Source organism: Marmota marmota, unplaced genomic scaffold, assembly GCF_001458135.2.
Source record: "Marmota marmota marmota unplaced genomic scaffold, marMar, whole genome shotgun sequence".
In the NCBI taxonomy this organism is placed as follows: domain Eukaryota; kingdom Metazoa; phylum Chordata; class Mammalia; order Rodentia; family Sciuridae; genus Marmota; species Marmota marmota.
The window spans coordinates 548,483-568,473 of NW_025999942.1; the positions used below are offsets into that span (position 1 = coordinate 548,483).

Consider the following 19,991-nt stretch of genomic DNA (forward strand, 5'->3'; position numbering starts at 1 on the left):
ATGGTTGGCCATGTTTTGACTAAGACTGATCATGGACATTTGGCCCAATGGACCAAACTATTTACAGTGGCCCCCCCCACTTCAATTTCACTGAGTCATGAGTTGTTGACAATAGCACAGCCATCTAGTCAGGAGAATGGCAACTGAGTGAACTATTGAAGGATAAATGGCAGTACCAGGCAGCAACCTGATAAGGCTGTGTCTGTCAAATCCCAAGCTCAGTGATTCCCAACAATTTTTTTTTCATTTTTCCCCTTAGAGTGTATGTTTTGGGAGTGGTCCATGGCTCAGACCATTATGGTACCCTAGGTAGGGCTCTCTGACTCAAATCTGGAGATGATGCTTCACCAGAATGCTCTCTTCTATGAGATTCCACAGGGGTGAGGGGTGGGAACAAGGAGTGTCATAATGCTAGTGTTTCACTAGTGGTGGTAGGGCATCTGATCCTTCCAGTGGGTGAACAATGTTATCACATGTCAAGTTTGTACAGGACATGACTTATTTTCCTGGACTGGATGACTGAAGCAGAAAGAACAAGGGCAAGATGTGAAAGCTTTAGAACTGGGACAGATATCTTGGGTTATAATACCTGGATAGCCAGAAACCCAAGTGATAGAATACTGACCCAAGAAAGTATGGGAAGTGGGTATGGAGTGGGCAAACTAATCTCCCCCTTGTTTCTTCAGAATACCCAGTGGTATGAACCCACTGATGAAGATCAGTACAGCAATAACAGCAGGTAGTGATTTGAAATATTGCTGGATCTGGCATCTGAATATTTGGAGCCCTTACCCACAAATATAAATAGTTCATGTCTGGTCTATCACCAATTCAATGGGGGTGCCAATGATTCTAATCAGTGGGAGACTGATTAGAGATTTTTATGGGTTACCTAGAACAAAGACAAAATTAGAGACAGACTTTAAATATTTTGATGGTTTCAGATGGTCCATACATCATGCAGCCTTACCCTGCCACCTAACATGTGGCTAAACCAGACCCAGGCTTTGTATAATTGGATTAGGTGGTGATGGATCACTGCTCCCTGGCTGGCCTGACATTGCTCCCTAGGTTATATGTTCCTGTGTGGGGCATACTGGGCTATGGAGTGCCTATCACCTTTAAATGAAGCATGATGTTTGGGAATCTGGGGTTCTCAGGAATTTGTGCAAAGTGTCATTCCAAACTGGAAGGGTCAAATACTTGTGACACATTGCAGAGTTGCCTGAGACACACTGCCAGGAAGACAAAATGACAGCCAATTTCATTCTTCTGCCTGTGTTCTCATATCCAGCATGGGAATACATGACTTGTCACTAACTGGAAGAGCTACCTAACATTGCCATCAGAACTATTTAGGATCCAAGTAGGATTCACTGAACTCACTAGCCAAGGTGGTGATGGATCACTGAATAGCTCTTGATTATCTACTGGCAGAATAGGGTGGTATTTTGTTATTGCCAATATTCCTGCCATACTTGGATAAATATCCCAGGTATTGTAGCAATATAAATGGAAGAGATCTGGAAACAGCTCACTGGGTGCAGATAGTAAGGCCATGTGCAGGATCTTTCTTTTGCCTCTTTTGTAACTTCTTACCTGGATTGATGGATCTTGGGTCAGATCATAGCTTCAGGCAGGCCTGGCTGTCCTACTTGTGACAATGGTCCTCCTGAGCCTAGGAAGTGTATTCTGGCTGTGGATCAATAATGCATGGAGATTGTCAATCAAAGGGATGCATCAATCTGAAGAGACAAATTGCCTCCAGATCCAGGGAGATTGGTGGGCATGTGATATGCCTAGCTTTGCCATATCACATGTGTGTTATGATTTGGATGTGAGGTGTCCCCCAAAAGCTCGTGTGTGAGATAATGCAAGAAGGTTCAGAGGAGAAATGATTGGATTGTGAGAGTCTTAACCCAATCAGTGAATTAATTCCCTGATAGGGATTAATTCAGTGGTAAATGAAGTCATAGGGTGTGACTGGAGGAGGTGGGAATTGGGGGTGTGGCTTTAGGGTATATATTTGTATCTGGCAAGTGGAAACCTCTCTTTGCTTTCTGATTATTATGTGAGCTACTTCCCTTTTCTACACTATTCTGCCAGGATGTTCTGTCTCACCTGTCTCACCTGGAGCCCCAAGGAATGGAGCCTGCTGTCTATGGATTGGGACCTCTGAAACCATGAGCCTCTTAATAAACCTTTTCTCCTCTACAGTTGTCCTGGTTGGGCCTTTCAGTCACAGCAGTGAAAAAGCTGACTAAAACAGGGGGATGGAAAACAAGAAGACTAATCCCTGAAAGGCCTTGACCCATGCAGATGTTCCTACTCACACTTGTAGCTCTCAGGATAACTGAAGAAGGTGCTGTGAATGCAGTGTCTTGAGATAAGGAAGAACTGTCCGGAATAGCCCAGACTTAAGGTCCTCATCCTTCCTAAACAGGATTTCTTGCAATTCTTGTTCTCAGTGACCCTATGTTCCCCTGGTGTATAAAACTCAGAGCTTAATGTTTTAGGGTACCTCAGCTGTGGCATGAAGTGTCACACACATAGATGAGATTCCACCCATCCCATAAGGCCAGCTCACCAAGATCCTTGGCTTCTGTAAGTCTGAGAGTAATAAATTTGCATTTCTTGGCTCTTGCAAATATTCTGGTTTACTGGATTAGACCTAAGAATGTCAGTGGTGAAGGTATGACTATTGCAGCAGCTGGGTCTCCTTTGAGGCTCTGCGAACTCTGGAAGCTGGGTTTTTGAAAAGTTTCCAGCCAGAGCTGGGAATATGTGCAGAAATTAGTGATATGTTTAGAGACCTTCTCTGAGACAAATAACTGGTGTAATGTTCTCCTCCTGGGGATTAATACTAGCATGTGCTTTTTCTACGTAACAACATATACAATGGAATACTGTGAGTATTCTGACAGTGGAAATAGACAGGGAATATTCCCCTGGTGAGCAAACTCCCGGGGGGTAACTGGCGCCCTGATGCCCATGATTGGAATGCCCAGCTATTCCCTGCTGAGGTTATTAAGATAACTATGTGGATACACTACCTGGTTTACATAGTGACATCCTTTGAAGGAGAGAGGCTCTGTGTTTGCATTAACCTGGACCTAATCTCAGTTAGCTATTACTCAGGGTAATAGAGAATACCCTGAAAAAGAAATACTGGTCAAAGTGTAGTCACTGGTGGTGCGTAATATGTAACTTTTTGGGTTACTAAAGATGACAGCAGAGAGGGGTAGGCATTCCTTTTTGCCTGCCATCCTTCTGTCTGTCTTGCACCTGCCCTGTGTGTCTGTGTCTGTTCTTTGTACGCCTCCCTCACAATTCTCCCCACACAGGTGTTCCTTTACAGAAAACTAATCAGTATTTTTTAAAGAAGAAATTATGTCATTTGTGACAATATGGATGAAAGCAGAGGACATTATGCTAAGTGAAAGTGAAATATGCCAGATATAGAAAGACAAATACTGTAAGGTCTTGCTTAAATATGAGATCTAAAAATTACCATCTAAGTTATGCTGCCTGGAAAACAGACACTTTAAGATAACACTCTCAAGTGTTTTACTGTCTTTATTCTGTACCTGTGAACTGTTTATTGTAGAATTTCTGTACGTGGTCCTTGGTTATGAAGTAAAGAATTCTAAACCACCAATGTTGTAATGGTTAATGAATGATGTCAAATTTTCTATAACCTTCCCCACAACCCAGCTCAGGGCCTAGAACTTCAGAGCACTAGCTCATCTGGGTCCACCAGCGTAAATAAACCTGTGTTCTCCATCCCTCCCAGGGGTGCTTGGTCTCTTGCTGAGCGCGATTTCCATAACATTTCCTTTATAGAAGGTTAGCAATGTATTGTGAAGATGGCTGACTAGAGGAAAATGGCTGACTAAAGGGAAATGGCATTTCTTGTGACCCAGGATTCAAACAGTGGGAATACTGCTTCTCTGTGAGGTAGGTTAAAGAGGGATTTTATTAAAACTCTATACTGGACAGCCAGACTTAGAGACTTAAAAATGTTGGATACCTTAAGCAAGGAAAAGGAACAAAATTAGAGCTAAGCTGCTTGCAGGTACAGGGGGTATTAGCACACAAGGACAGAAAATGTCCAAAAACACTACAGACAGTCTTAGCATGGAAAATCCTGAGATCGGAGGGCCAGCCTGACCTAGGCTGATCTAGAAGCTGTTTAGCACAATAAACTGGGGTATGAAAGATGTCCCACATTTACCAATTGTCCATGGAGAGCAGAGGGAGGAGCCATCTTGAGCAGACTGCTGCAGTGGCCAGTGGATACAAGAAACAAGAAGTTTGATCTAGGAGTACTGGGTTGGCTCTGATATAGGTCCAGGCAGACACCAACCATGTGACCAACACTATGCCTAACAAAACTGGAGAAAATTAGGTATGGAAAGTATTTTGCCTATGGGAGTACAAGTTGGGGAGGTTGGGGAGGACCTGGGTCCTGTTGGCTATTAGTCCAATAGCTCCCAGGACCAGCTGGAGCTGGTAGGAATCTGAATGGGTGGGTGTGTCTGTGCTCAGAGACTAACCTGGGAGGCTGGGAAGGGCCGTATCTGTGAGCAACAGAATCAGCAAAGGACTGGCTTTCCAGTTCAGGAGTGGAACCCGGGGAGACTCCTATGGTACAGTCTCTCAGAGTAGATTGGCATCTGACAAGCTCTAAAAGTGCATTGATTTAATATCTTCACATAACTAGCCACACATAAAGTACCTGGGGCCTCACTAGACCTAAGCCCTGTCCTAGACCCACCTACAGGAACGCATCTCACAGAATCCAGGTGTGTGTGTGTTTGTGGTGTGTGTGTGTGTGTGTGTGTGTGTATAACATGTTTGTCTCTGTTTTCTCATTTATAGCATTTTTTGAAGGTTGTTATTTTCCCTTGCTCTGTCTTTTGAGGCTTAAGGCTTTTATTAGTGTATTTTATTTTGTATTGTTTTCTTCACTATTCTATTTCCCTTGTTTCTTTTTCTCTTTTCCCTTCCTAACACAAATTCTATTGTTCTATTTTTTATGCTTCCTTTGATTTTTTTACTTCTATTTTCTCCTCCCCCCATAACTATCATATCCTATGTTGATTTTGCATTTCACCTTTTGAAATTGCAAACCCTTTACTACCCACCTGTTTCTTCTTTTTCCACTTAGTTAACTATATTCTTAACATCTCTTAGCACTAGATAGTTTATATAACACCAGCCCCCACCATTAATGCTGTAGTAATAATCTTATGGAAGACAAAGACAACACCTATAGTTTGATTTTGTGACAGATATAATACATAATTACTTACTATTTTTACCAATGGAAATTGCTGATCCTACCAATTCTGTTTATTGTACCAATTAACATTGTAGATGTCATAATAGGAACCAAGTACTTAGTTTATCGCTATATATTGTTTTCAAAGATTGTTGTTATTATTGGGCTCCCCCAAATCAGTGAGGTACTGGAAACTTACAGGGGCACTATAAGTTGGTAGGGTAGAAACTCTGCTGTTTCAGATCCATTTGGATAGAAATTTTTTTGAAATTGCAAACCCTTTACTACCCACCTATTTTACTAACCACCATTTGGTTAGACACACAAATAATATGAAAAATTAAGATAACAAACCATCCCAAGTAACCCAGAATGCTTCAACAGCAGACTCCCTCGACACCACAGTGGAGGAAATGTCAGAGAAGGAATTTACAAAGTTCATAGTTAAACTGATCTATGATATATAAGATGATTTGTAAGGAGTGAAATTAGAAAATACAAGAATCGAAAGATTACTTCAATAAGGAGATAGAGATCCTGAAGAAGAACCAATTGGAAATCCTCAACATGAAGAAATCAATAAATCAAATTAAAAATCCAATAGAAAGCATCATTAATAGACTATACCACTTTGAAGACAGAGATTCAGGCAATGAAGATAAAATATATAATCCTGAAAATAAATTTAATCATGGAGAAAAGATGTTAAGAGACCATGAACAGTATTTTCAAGAAATATGGAGAGAGATCCAAGGTGGTAGAATAGAGGATGTCACGTTCCTGGCTGCTCTGTGGCATGAAACCAAGAAAGCAGACAGGCAGCTTCTCTGCAAGGTGGGTAAACAAAAAATTGAAAAAGGGAGGGAGGGCTTTACTGGAATTTAAAACTGGACATTCAAAGCAGACTGTGGACCAAGGAGTTTCGATGATAAAATAAGGAAAAAATCCCCAGGGGCACAGCCATTGCCTTGGCTGGGTTGGAAATACCAGCCAGAGCAGTACCTCTGTGAGTATAGTAGAGGGATAAAGGAATAAAGGAGACCCACAGTTATGGAGGCCTGAGGTCTGTCTGTGTATGGAGCATTTAGAGACCAAGGATATTGCCCCCAAAACCTGAAAGACATGCTGCACAATATCCATGTGTGGGGAAAGAAGCTGCCGTATCTCCAAGCACATGCAGAGGACAAAGGAAGGAAACATTTTGCAGCCACAGTGTGGGGGCTGGCAGCTGATTTCTGGCAAACCTGAGTTTGGTCCAAAATACTGGCCCAGTAGACATACACTGTACAACATAGAGTGTGCTTGAGTGATCAGGAGAAAATCAAACATGGAAAGAGGTTTACACAGGGGACAACCAGTGGCAGAAACCCATCTGGCTCTACACTCCCCCTCCAAACTGACTGCTTGCAGAACCTGCTGGGAGAGATGCATCTGGCTGGCAACTAGGAAGGGCAGGGGTAGGACAGATTGTTTGGAGACTGAACCCAAGACCAGTAAATGTGGGGTCCATAGGTGATGGAGGGGACTAAGAATTGCGTTCCCCACCACACGAGTGGAACCCAGGGGAGATCAGCAGGTACTGGGTGCTGGGGGTGCACTGATTTAAAATCTCCAGACCAACTGGCATTCAAAACACAGCCTGAAGCCAACCTAAGCCTAAACTCTGCCTCCAGGATTTCCACCTATGGGATTACCTTTCTTACTCCAGCAATCCAGAGGGCGGAGCACCAATGTTCCAACTGCTATGTAGTTGAGAAATGGGGCTGGGGTGGTGACTCAGAGGTAGAGTGCTTGACTGGCACATGTGAGGCCCTGGGTTCAATTCTCAGCACCACATATAAATAAATAAAGGTCCATCAATGACTAAAAACTATATTAAAAAAAGAAGTTGAGAATACTTTAAGCTTCAATGGAAAGAATTCTTTAACTTTACATCAAGATTTTTTCCTGTTTTTTTTTTAACATAGACAATTCTTTTTTAAAAAAATATGTTTATTTTTATTTATTTATATGTGGTGCTGAGGATTGAACCCAGGGTTGCACATGTGCTAGGTGAGCACTCTACCGCTGAGCCACAACCCCAGCCCCCTGTTCTTTTCTTTTTAAATTTTTTTTTCTCTGTTTAATTGTTACCCTGATGGTACATGGACATTTAAACATTTTCATGTTTGTTTTTTTCCCCTCATTTCTAGCATTTTGAAGCCAGTTATTTTTCAGGAATTAGTTTTTTGGGATCTTGGATGTTTGATTAGTATATTTTACTTTTGTTTTGTATTCTTTTATTTTATTTTTAATTTTTTTAAAAATTTTTTACTTTAGATGTATATATTTTTTCTCCTACCTGTTTTCCTTGATTCTCTCTTTTCTTCCACTAACAGCCAATCTCAATTGTTTTCTCTTTCATTCTTCCTTTAATCTTTTACTTCTGTCTTCTCTCCTCCTCCTTCATAATCATCACATCCTATATCACTTCTGTTCTCTTGCTGTCCAACATTTGAAATTGTAAACCCTTTTGCAAACTTTGTTTTTAATATAGGCATAACTGATCATATAATTTCTGTTTATTATGATAATTAAAATCATAGATGTCATGGTAGGAACTATTTGATTTAATACTATATATTGCTTTCATTGATTGTTGTACATATTTGTCTCCCCCTAAACAGTGAGGTACTGGTAACCTTCAGGGACACTGTAAGTCCACAGGGTAGAAACTCTACTGCCTCAGATCCATACAGTAGATGGGTAAGTACCCAAACACCATGAAAAATCAAGGGAACAAATCACCCCAAGAAAACCAAGATACTCCAATAATAGAATCCATGGACACCACAGTGGAAGAAATGTCAGAGAAGGATTTTCAAATGAACATAGTTAAACTGATCAGTAAAGGAAAGTATAAGTAATGAAATCAGAAAGAAAATATAGAAAGTGAAAGATCACTTCAATAAAGAGGCAGTGATTCTGAAAAAAAAATCAAGCAGAAATCCTTGAAATGAAAGAAACAATAAACCAAATTAAAACTTCAATAGAAAACATCACCAAAAGACTAGACCACTTGAAAGACACAACCTCAGGCAATGAAAACAAAATATATAATCTTAAAAATAGAGTTGACCACAGAGAGAAGATGTTAAGAAACCATGAACAGAACTTCTAGGAGTTATGGAATAATGTGAAAAGACCAAATTTAAGATTTATTGGGATAGATGAAGGTGTAGAGATATAAACCAATGGAACACACAATCTTTTCAATGAAATAATATCAGAAAATTTTCCAAAGCTAAAAAATGAAGTGGAAAATCAAATACAAGAGGCATATAGGACCCTAAATGTGCAAAATTACAATGGACCCACAACAAGTCACATTATAATGAAAATGCCTAGCATACAGATTAAGGACAAAAATTTAAAGGCTGCCAGAAAAATGTATCAGAATACATATAGGGGAAACCAATTAAAATCTCAGCTGATTTTTCAACCCAGACCCTCAAAGCTTGGAGATCCTGGAATAACATATACCAAGCTCTGAAAAAAAATGGATGCCAACCAAGAATCCTGTATCTAACGAAATTAAGCTTCAGATTTGAAGATGAAATAAAACTTTCCACGATAAACAAAAGTTTAAAGAATTTGCAACTAGAAAGCCTACACTACAGAACATTCTCAACAAAACATTCCATGAGGAGTAAATGAAAAACAAAAAAGTGAAAACCAGTGAAGGGAGGAGCTACACTAAAGGAATTGTCAATCAAAGGAGAAAGTAATTCAAATTAAAAGTTAGAAATAAACCATAATGACCAGGAATACAAATCATATCTCAATCATAACCTTGAACATTAGTGGCCTAAACTCATCAGTCAAAGGACATAGACTGGCAGATTGGATTAAAAAACAAGACCCAACAAAATGTTGTCTCCAAGAGACTCATCTCATAGGCAAAGACTTCCCAGACTGAAGATGAAAGAATGGGAAAAAAAAAAAACAAACATCACTCACGTGGATCACATAAACAAGCAGGGGTTTCTATCATCATATCAGATAAAGTGAATTTCAAGCCAAAGTTAAATAGGATAAAGAAGTGCATTTTGTACTACTTAAGGGAATCATATATCAATAAGACATAACAATCATAAGTATTTATGCCCCAAACAATGGAGTATATATGTACATCAAAAAAACCCTTCTCAATTTCAAGAATCAAATAGACCACAACACAATAATACTGGGAGACTTTAACACACCTCTCTCACTACTGCCTAGATTCTCCAAACAAAAACTGAACAAAGAAACTACAGAACTAAATAATACAATCCATAATTTAGTCTTGGTGGACATATATAGACTATTTCATCCATCAATGAGAGAATTTGCTTTCTTCTCAGCAGCACATGGATCCTTCTCTAAAAGAGACCATATCTTATGTCACAAACCAACTCTTAGCAAATACAAAAAAAATAGAGATAGTATCCTGCATTTTATCAGATCATAATGGAATGAAATTAGAAATCAATGATAGAATTAAAAGTAGAAGCTACTCTAGCACCTGGGGACTAAATAATGATGAATGTATAGTAGAAGAAATCAGAGATGAAATAAAAAAATACTTTGAGGTAAGTGAGAATAGTGATACAACATATCAAAATCTCTGGGACACTCTGAAGGCAGTAGTAAGAGGAAAATTCATTGCATTGACCTCATTCATTAAAAGAATAGAAAGTCAATGAATAAATGACCTAACATTACATCTCAAAGCCCTAGAAAAAGAAGACCAGTGCCAAAACAGTAGAAGACAGGAAATAATTAAAATCAGAGCTAGAATCAATGAAATTAAAACAAAAGAAACAATTCTAAAAAGTGACCAAAAAAAGGTACTTAGCAAGAATAGTAAAGCAGGAGGCATCACAATACCAGATCTTAAATTATACTACAGAGCTATAGTAACAAACACATCATGGTACTGGCATCAAAACAGGCAAGAAGACCAATGGAACAGAATAGAAGACACAGAAATAAACCCACAAAATTATAGTTACCTTATACTAGACAAAGGTGCCAAAAACATACATTGGAGAAAAGATAGCTCTTTCAACAAATGGTTCTGGGAAAACTAGAAATTCATATGTATTAGAATGAAATTTAACCCCTGTCTCTCACCTTGCATAAATATCAACTCAAAGTAGATCAAAGACTTAGATTTAGACCACAAACACTGCACATACTTGAAGAAAATGTTGGCCCAAATCACCATCATTTCAGCTTAGGAACTGACTTTCTTAACAAGACTCCCAAAGCAGAAGGAGTAAAATCAATAATTAATAAATGGGATGGCATCAAACTAAAAGGAAAAAACCAAGAGTATGAAAAGAGAGCCTACAGAGTGGGAGAAAATCTTCTCCTCCTGCACCTCAGATAGGGTGTTTATTCCCAGGATATATAAAGAACTCAAAAAACTTAACACCAAAAAAAAAAAAAAAATCAATAAATAGGGCAAAGAAACTGAAAAGACACTTCTCAATAGAATAAATATGAATTGTTGACAAATATATGAAAAAATGTTCACCATCTCTAGCAATTAGAGAAATGCAAATTAAAACTACACTGAGGGGCTGAGGTTGTGGCTCAGCATTAGAGTGCTCACCTAGCATATGTGAAGGCCTGGGTTTGATACTTAGCACCACATAAAAATGAATAAATAAAATAAAGGTATTGTGTACAACTACAACTAAAAAAAATAAAAATAAAAATAAACTACACTGAAATTTCACCCAGTCTAGTCAGAAAGGCAATTATCAAGAATACCAGTAACAATATATGCTGGTGAGGATGTGGGGGAAAAGGTACACTCATACATTGCTGGTGAGACTGAAAATTGGTACAACCACTCTGGATAGAAGTATGGAGATTTCTCAGAAAACTTGGAATTGAAACACCACTTGACCCAGCTACCTACTTCTTGGCATTTATCCAAAGGATTTAAAATCAGCATAGTACAGTGATGTAGCAACATCAATGTTTATAGCAGCTCAATTCACAATAGCTAAACCATGTAGCCAACCTAGGTGTCCTTCACCAGATGAATGGATGAAGGAAATGTGGTTTATATATATAATGGAGTACTACTCAGCCATTAATAAGAATGACTTTATAAAATTTGCCAGTAAACGGATGGATCTGGAGACTATCATGCTAAATGAAATAAGTCAGTCCCCCAAAATCAAAGGTTGAATTTTTTTTCTGATATGTGGAAGCTAATCCACAATGGGGGGGGGGATAGAAACTCATCAAAGGGGAATGAAGGGAAGAATGGGGGTATAGAAAAGGGAAAATACAGTGGAATAAATCTGATATAATTTTCCTATGTGCATATATGAATACACCACAGTGAATCCCACTATTGTGTACATCCACAGAATGGGATTCTAATTAGATAAGACATATTCCACACTTGTGTAATTATACCAAAATGGATTGTAGTATCTCATATAACTAAAAAGAACCAATAAAAAGAAAAAAAGAGAAATGCAAAACCCCAAAACAATGTCATTTATTCACTTAATTATTTATTTTGGAAAAATACAGCAATTTTTCAAAAAAGCATTTATGTTAACATAATGGCTTTATTATTTTAAAAATAGATTAATAAAAATATTAATTTCCCCCATCCGTTATGATTTCTAACAAGGTAAATATAAATAGATATAGCCCATATAAAACAAAATCTCTTCAATACTTTTTAAGAGAATGAAAGATTCCTGAGAACATAAAATTTGCAACCAGTGACTTAGACAACAATTTGCAATTGCAAAATTGTCAATTATTAAATTTACGTTGTTTATGAGGTTGTTTCAAGTGAGGAATTCTCCCCTCCCCACTTTTTTTAACACAAAGCTGATTGTATTTTTTTCCATCTTTTTAAACTGATAAAAATTGTCCATATTCATTATACACAACATGCTATTTTGAAATATGCATATATTGTAGAATGGCTAAATCAAGCTAATAAACATATGCATATGCTCTTGGGTAAACTACACTGTATACTTTCTTTCCACCACTTGGAAGAAAGTATGGCAGGTCTCTTTTATCCTTCTATGCTGAGTGGAAAGAACAGAGGTACCAAGGGCACTGGTAGCACAGCCTGTGAGAGCTTAAGTGTTGGAAGCCTGGTAATCCTGGCTCAGAAGTGCAGGCTGGAGGGGGAGGTGCAGAGCCCCCAACTGTCAGAACTTCCAGAGGCAAGCTGGCAAGGTTTTCTCTCACTCCAGGAGAACACCAGGGGCTACAGTAATCTGCTGTGTTCTAGCATTCAGGATATTCACCCTAAAAGATCACATTTCTAGTCACAAGTGGTCTGTCCAGACTGAGCCTGGTGAGTAGTTTGTTTAAATTGGCAGCTGCTCTGCAACAGTTACTATAACTGAACTTCTCAACCGACCCAGGCTCACTCCAGCAGTCTGACTCCTCTTCTTTCATTCCAGGTTCTTGTCCTCAAAACCCTGTGAGACAGGCATTCCCAAGGTGTAATCATTGTGCTATATCCTAAATGGCCATAGAAATAACAAATTGAGATTACAAATCATCTTTACTCACTGCTTAAAACTATTCAAGTAGTCTGAACTCTAATTGGTGGTGGCAATACAATCTATTTGATTGTGTGTGGGTTGGGGGAAGGGTGGAGTAAGTAAAATTCAACAAACACTCATATTTTTACCATTCAGAGTAAACAATCTTTAATATTTTGCTGTCAGGATTTTCTCTATCCTTTTTTTTTCTTTTAAAGAAACAAGTCATTGAAGGAGAGCAAAAAATCACCTTTTAACCATTATCTCCAGGCTCATTCCTCCTGTCCTTGACCCCTGCAACTTCGATTATGAATGTGTTGTGTTTGGTTTTAGATTTAAAACTACATCTATAAATCCACAAATGAGACAAAATACTGTAGACATGCTTTTAAAAGTGACTTAATAGAGGACACATCTTTCACAGCACTTAAGTTTTTGAGATCTATCATCTACATCATTTTCATTATCTATTTATTGATGATGAGTCACTGTCTTGTAGCAACATATCAGCTTATGAAGAATGTGGGTTTTATTTAACTATTCTTCTGTTGATGGGTATTTGTAACAACAGCTAAAGTTGATGCAAAGATGTAAAACATCTTTGTTTACATCTGCTTGAACAGTCTAGGAATTTTTGAAATTTATAACTTCAAGTGGAAGTACTGAATTGTAGGGCATGTGCTATCCAAATTTGCTCTCTCTAAAATGCCTGTCAATTTTTACTCCTACTTGTACTATTTCTGTTTATACTTCCCCAAGTCCTTGCCAATATTTGACTTTGTCATGTTCTTTAATTTTTAGCTTCAGCCTGACTGAATTTGAACATATTTACATATAATTATGGACCACTTCTCTTTTTCTGTTCTAAATCAATTGCCTATTCATATCTTTTGCTGATGTTTAAATTTTTTTTTTTTAGTGGATAACCATTATCAGTATTCTGCACGAAAAATATATTCTAGAAGTACATGACTTGCTTTAAAAATTTATTTTACTATTTTAGTACACAGAAGTTTCTTCATTTTAATGAAGTCAGATTGATGTTTTATTTTATGGTTTGTAGTTTTTGAACCTTCTTGAAAAAATATTTCCTATATTTTGACATACAGATTTCACTATTTTGTTTTCAATATTTAAGGTCTTGCTTTTTGTTTTCAGAACTTTGACCTATTTGGAATGTATTTTTGTGAGTAGTGTTTTCCAAATTTTTCCATAGTGCTAACCCATTATTCCAGCATCATTTGCAGAATGACACATTCTTTTCCTATTATTTTGAAATGCCACTCATGGCTTACCTGATCTAGGTATATATACTGCATATTTCTTGCTTTCCCTTGGTTTATTTTTCTGTCCCTAAACACTGTTTAATATCTCATAATATTTTTTATTGGGGTAAAATATATAAAAAAATTTCCATTTTACATTTTTAAGTATACAGTTCATTGACATTAAGCCCATTCACTAATGTAACTGTCATCACTGTCTACTGCAAGAACTTTTTCATCATCTCAAAACTCTGTGCCCTTGTGGGGAAGAGGGATGCTTTTGGGCCCCCAGCACTCTGAACACCAGAAAAGTGAAAGGGTTGTGGAACCTCTGAGCTTGGAGTTGCTGCCTGCGGAGTGTGAGTGGTGCGTGAGCCTCCCCAGTGAGATCAAGGCCCTGTGCCAGAACTGATGGGGACCTGATCAAGAGGCATACTGGCCCTGTGGCTTCCTGGTGGTGTCGGTGGAGACAGGGCCTGAGCCAGGATCCATAACCATAATAAGATGATAAAAATAACAATAATCCTCCTCGTGCAACCCGCCGCCAGCATGGCGCACTACAACTTCAAGAAGATTACGGTGGTGCCGTCCGCCAAGGACTTTATCGACCTGACATTATCGAAGACTCAACGAAAGACTCCAACAGTGATTCATAAACATTACCAAATTCATCGCATTAGACATTTTTATATGAGAAAAGTCAAATTTACTCAGCAGAATTACCATGACAGACTCTCACAGATTGTAACAGATTTTCCCAAATTGGATGATATCCATTCATTTTATGCTGATTTGATGAATATTCTGTATGACAAGGATCATTAAAAGTTGGCTCTAGGACAGATTAATATTGCCAAAAATTTAGTGGACAATGTTGCTAAAGATTATGTACGGCTTATGAAGTACAGTGATTCTCTCTACCGCTGTAAGCAGCTGAAGCGTGCTGCCCTTGGGCGAATGTGCACCATTATCAAGCGGCAGAGGCAGAGTGTGGAATATCTGGAACAAGTGCGTCAGCATTTAAATTTATCCCGCTTGCCAACCATTGACCCAAATACAAGGACTCTGCTTTTGTGTGGGTACCCAAATGTTGGGAAATCCAGCTTCATTAATAAGGTGACGAGAGCAGATGTGGATGTTCAGCCCTATGCATTTACCACCAAGTCTCTGTTTGTTGGGCACATGGATTATAAGTATCTGCGTTGGCAGGTTGTAGATACTCCAGGGATTTTGGATCATCCTTTGGAGGATCCGAACACCATCGAAATGCAGGCTATCACGGCCCTGGCGCACCTTCGAGGAGCTGCGGTTCTGTATGTGATGGACTTGTCTGAACAGTGTAGACACGGGCTGAAAGAGCAATTAGAACTTTTCCAGAATATCAGACCTCTCTTTATCAATAAGCCTCTTGTAATTGTAGCAAACAAATGTGATGTGAAACGAATAGCTGAACTTTCTGAAGATGATCAGAAAATATTTGTAGACTTGCAAGCCGAAGGATTCCCTGTAATAGAGACCAGTACCCTGACTGAGGAAGGTGTTATTAAAGTTAAAACAGAGGCTTGTGACAGGCTTTTGGCACACTGAGTGGAAACAAAAATGAAAGGAAACAAAGTGAATGATGTGCTGAACAGGTTGCATTTAGCTGTGCCTAATAAGAGAGATGATAAGGAGAGGCCCCTTTTCATCCCAGAAGGAGTAGTGGCACGCAAGAGGGGAATGGAAATTGGGGAGCCCAAGAAGAAAAGGGAACCGGATCTTGAGCTGGAAATGGGAGACGATTATATTTTGGATCTTCAAAAATACTGGGATTTAATGAATTCATCTGAAAAATATGATAAGATACCAGAGATCTGGGAAGGCCATAATGTAGCTGATTATATTGATCCTGCCATCATGAAGAAATTGGAAGAGTTAGGAAAAGAAGAAGAGCTAAGAACAGCTGTGGGGGAGTATGATAGTGAAGATGAGGAAATGATGGAAATCAGACAGCTAGCAAAACAAAAGAGAAAAAAAAGAAGCTGAAAATCCTACAATCAAAGGAAAAGGATACACAGGGACCCAGGATGCCTCAAACTGCTAAGAAGGTTCAGGGGACAGTTTTGGAAAATGAGATGCGTAGTCTTGGTGTTGACATGAATGATAAAGACAATGCCCACTATGCAGTCCAGGCAAGAAAATCTCGGAGTGTCACTAGGAAGAGAAAGCGGGAAGAATCTGTTCCTCTCTCTTCTGTAGCCTGGAGTAGGAGCTGCTCTCGACCTCCACGTGATGTTTCTGGTCTTCGGGATGTCAAGATGGTGAAGAAAACCAAGACTATGATGAAGAATGCTCAGAAGAAGATGAATCGCTTGGGGAAGAAAGGGGAGGCAGATAGACATGTGTTTGATATAAAGCCCAAGCACTTACTCTCTGGAAAGAGGAAAGCTGGTAAAAAGGACAGGAGATAGCATCCTTTTTAGTTGACATGGTTGCCTAGAGTGTTACTGTTTGATTCTTGGTTTGGTTTCATGAAATTGGAATCATGATCTAGTAACTGAAAAGACAGTGGAAGTAACTAAAGTTCTTTCTTTCTTTCCTGAAAACTGGATAACCATATATAGGTGTGGGGAATTTTAATCACTTCATGATACTATAATTTTGAGTAGATGGTATTTCTGCATTTAACGGAGTGTTTGCTTCAGAGTCACCATATAAGCTTCAGATGTCAAGTTTTCAACAACAAAATCACAAAGAAACAAAGTATGGCCTAATAAAGTAAAAACTTGATAAAGCCATCCCTTGTAGCTGACTTAATAGATAATAGACTTTCAACAAACTGCTAGGGAAGATTTGCAGAAGTAGAAGTATTGGTGTTACTTGGTTGTTTTGATGGAGAAAACACTTTTGCAAGAGGGAGAGTTGGATCATCACACCTGAAGAGCCCTTTTTGTGAAGAAGCACTCTGCTTGTTGGGCGTAGACAGAGGCTACCAGCCCTCCCCTGCAGGATAGGAGGCATATCCACTTATGAATGTGTTAGAACCCTATGTTTAAAATTCTCTCTTAAATTATTTTATAGTCTTTTTGTACAATATATCATTGTAATCTGTCTTCAACTATTTTATCCAAAATAAACCTTCAGAAGAAAAAAAAATAACAATAATCCATAATAAGATGAAGCATCTTATTTTATGACTGAAGTTCCAAGTAAATGGCTCAACTCCTCCCTGGCATCCGCTTCATTGTCTCCTCCAGGGATCTGGGCTACAGAATCTTCATTTTCATTTTGATTGTTTTCCCCCCCGGTGTATGAAAGTTTTCACTTATCTTGAAAGTGAGTCAGCATAGTTAAGGGTGCTGCTAGGGATGAGGCAGATTCAGTGGCCCAACCAAGAGCATCATGCAGTTCCCTTCGCCATGGCTGGCCCCCATTTGAGAACTATCAGCAGTTGCTTGGCGCCTTGGATTAATCCCCCTTGTGTGCTGATGTTGTTGGGATGTACCTGAGCAGCATAATAGGGGAACTGCCTGTGATTAGGTGTTATCTGATGTTTGAGATGCTGGCCAGGCCCTTAACCACCCTGTTTGTATTGGGGTATTTCTACAATATCCATAGTTGTGGATTTTATGTGGTAACTCAGATCATTAATCCACTGGTGCAGACCACCAGGCTCCTCACCTACCTCAGCAGCAGGTCTGGAAAAGGAAGGTGAGCTCATGGAATGCCACACCTAGGCGGGCAATATTCTGGACTCCTTGATTGCTGGCTACTGGGTGTTCCTGTGCTGGGACCTGTCTTTCATTGTGCCTGGGGCCATCATGGCAGCCATGGGAATAGTGTGCTTTCTATTTCTCATCCAACATCTGAAAGACATCAGATGCTCCTCCTCCCTGTCTACACTTTCAAAAGGCTATGAGAATCTAACAAACAGATGTGGACTCTAGAAGCCAACCTTACACAGTGAAAGGAACAGGCTCCTGGACCCAGAGATGCAGTGCTTACTACTGTCCTAGGGGAAGAGTCCCATATGCCCAAGTTATGTGGTTGTTTTCCCTGGTGACAGCAGCAACTTCCTGGCCCTCATCAGCTTCACTTGGGCCTTTGAGAATCCCTGGTGTGGGAGTTCTCTCTGTGCTGTTTGCTGAGCAGGTCAGCTTCACTTTCCTCTTTTGGCTTCCGTCGTACATCACCAGCGTAGATCACCTTAATGTCAAAAAAGCAGGAAAGCTCTCCATTTTGTTCAGTGTGGCCAGGATCTTCACTCCATCATCAGCAAGATGGGCCTAGAAGACACTGTAGCCATTCTGGTGTTTAGCAGGGGCCTGGGCAGGGGGCTGAAGGTACTAATCACCACCATCCTCTCTGCCAACCTGGGGACTCATAAGCGTCTGAAAGGGAACTCTCATGCAATCTCTGGGTCTGTAGGAGCTGCCCAGAGCCCTCTGCTGGTAGGAGTCATCTCTCTCTCTGAGAGGAGCAACCTGTTGTATGTACTGAAGTTTGCATATGCCTGTGCCTTGCTGTTCCTAATCTGCTTCATATATAAGAAGGTGAGCTGTCCATGGCTGGTGGTGTGGGACCAAGCTCTTCTGTTCTGTGCAGGAAGCAGCTGAGCCCATCCTTCACAAACTGTCTATTTAAATAGATATGGAACTCAGGATAGCAGTGGCAGATCCAGGGAACTGCTGAGTGCCTTAACTGAGCCAATGGACAGATGGTCTAGCCTGCCCAAGCTTGCAGATGTGAGTCCATCCAGGTTCTCAAATATGGTGTGTGACAGCCACTTAGGATGAGCCTGCTTCTCTAGATTTTTACTTCTGAATAAATCTTGGCTTGATGGTAGATACTATCTTGACTATTCAAGGATTTTAAAAGTGTTTAAAACATAGCATTTAAAGTCATTTCAGTAGAAAGATTGGTCCTAATGCTCACTCATGATCTAAAGTTTTGTTTTTGTATTTAAAAAAAATCAGTTTTCTACCAGACTCATTTCATTCATCTCTTGGTAAGATATTTGATTTCTTACCAGTAGCTTGAAAGTTTGTGGTACAGTCTCAGTGTGGCTTTTATATTCACTCTCCCTCCAATTTCTGTAAGAACTTCAATGGTTTCCTGATTAAGAATTTTTTTCATTATTAAAATTTAATAACTTTACTAACAAGGGCCTAAGCATTGATTGTTTTAAATCCCGTTTTCCTGAGTTACATTGTTCTCATAAAAATGTCTTCCTTTAATGAAAAATTTATTCTACCATGTCTTTGAATTTTTTGTTTGTTTCTTCTTCAAGGACAACAAACATGCACCGATTGGATATCCTTTGTCCTACACCTATAATTGTTCTCCAATCTTCTTTGCTCTTTTCATATTATCTTACTTAGTTTTCTATAGTCTATGCAACACATTCCTCTTTTTATCTGTCTACTATTTGAGTTGCATCTTATGTGGTTTTCCTTTTCTTGAAGTATTTGTATTGTTCATTTCTTTTCATAGCTCTTTCAGATCATTTAAAAAGCCTTTCTCCAGTTTTATTATCAACTTAAAAAATGAGTCTTTCTTGAGCTCTCATTTAATAATGCCAACAATGCCTATATTTAATTTCTTTTAAAGGAAATGTCTTATTTCCATTATTTTTTAGCTGCTTTGTAATTTGTTTTGAAGTGTGAAAGCAATTTCCTTTGTCCTTTGTCTCTCATATTTTGGGCAAAGAGCTGTATTACTTTTTCATAGATCCTGTGCTTAAACATTACAGAACTGAAGGCATGAGTGTATCTGCCTTGGCATTTCTGCATTATGTCCCTGTTTCTTCTTGCTGCAGGATCTACTCATTTTTCCTTGGGTAATCAGAAGGTGGAGAAAAGGATGGGCTGCCAACAATCTCTGCAAAGCTCAGAAGTG

The 19,991-nt window shown here is 39.0% G+C and overlaps 1 protein-coding gene and 1 pseudogene across 1 annotated transcript; both read left to right on the top strand.

Annotated features, from left to right (window-relative positions):
* The first annotated feature begins 14,618 nt into the window (after window positions 1-14,618).
* Window positions 14,619-16,564, top strand: LOC107153193 (GTP-binding protein 4-like). Its single transcript, XM_048801261.1, is given in 2 exon segments — window positions 14,619-16,122; window positions 16,125-16,564. Coding segments are annotated over 2 exon segments (1,944 nt in total).
* A 707-nt stretch (window positions 16,565-17,271) lies between these two features.
* Window positions 17,272-18,769, top strand: LOC107153255 (annotated as a pseudogene).
* The last annotated feature ends 1,222 nt before the right edge of the window (window positions 18,770-19,991 follow it).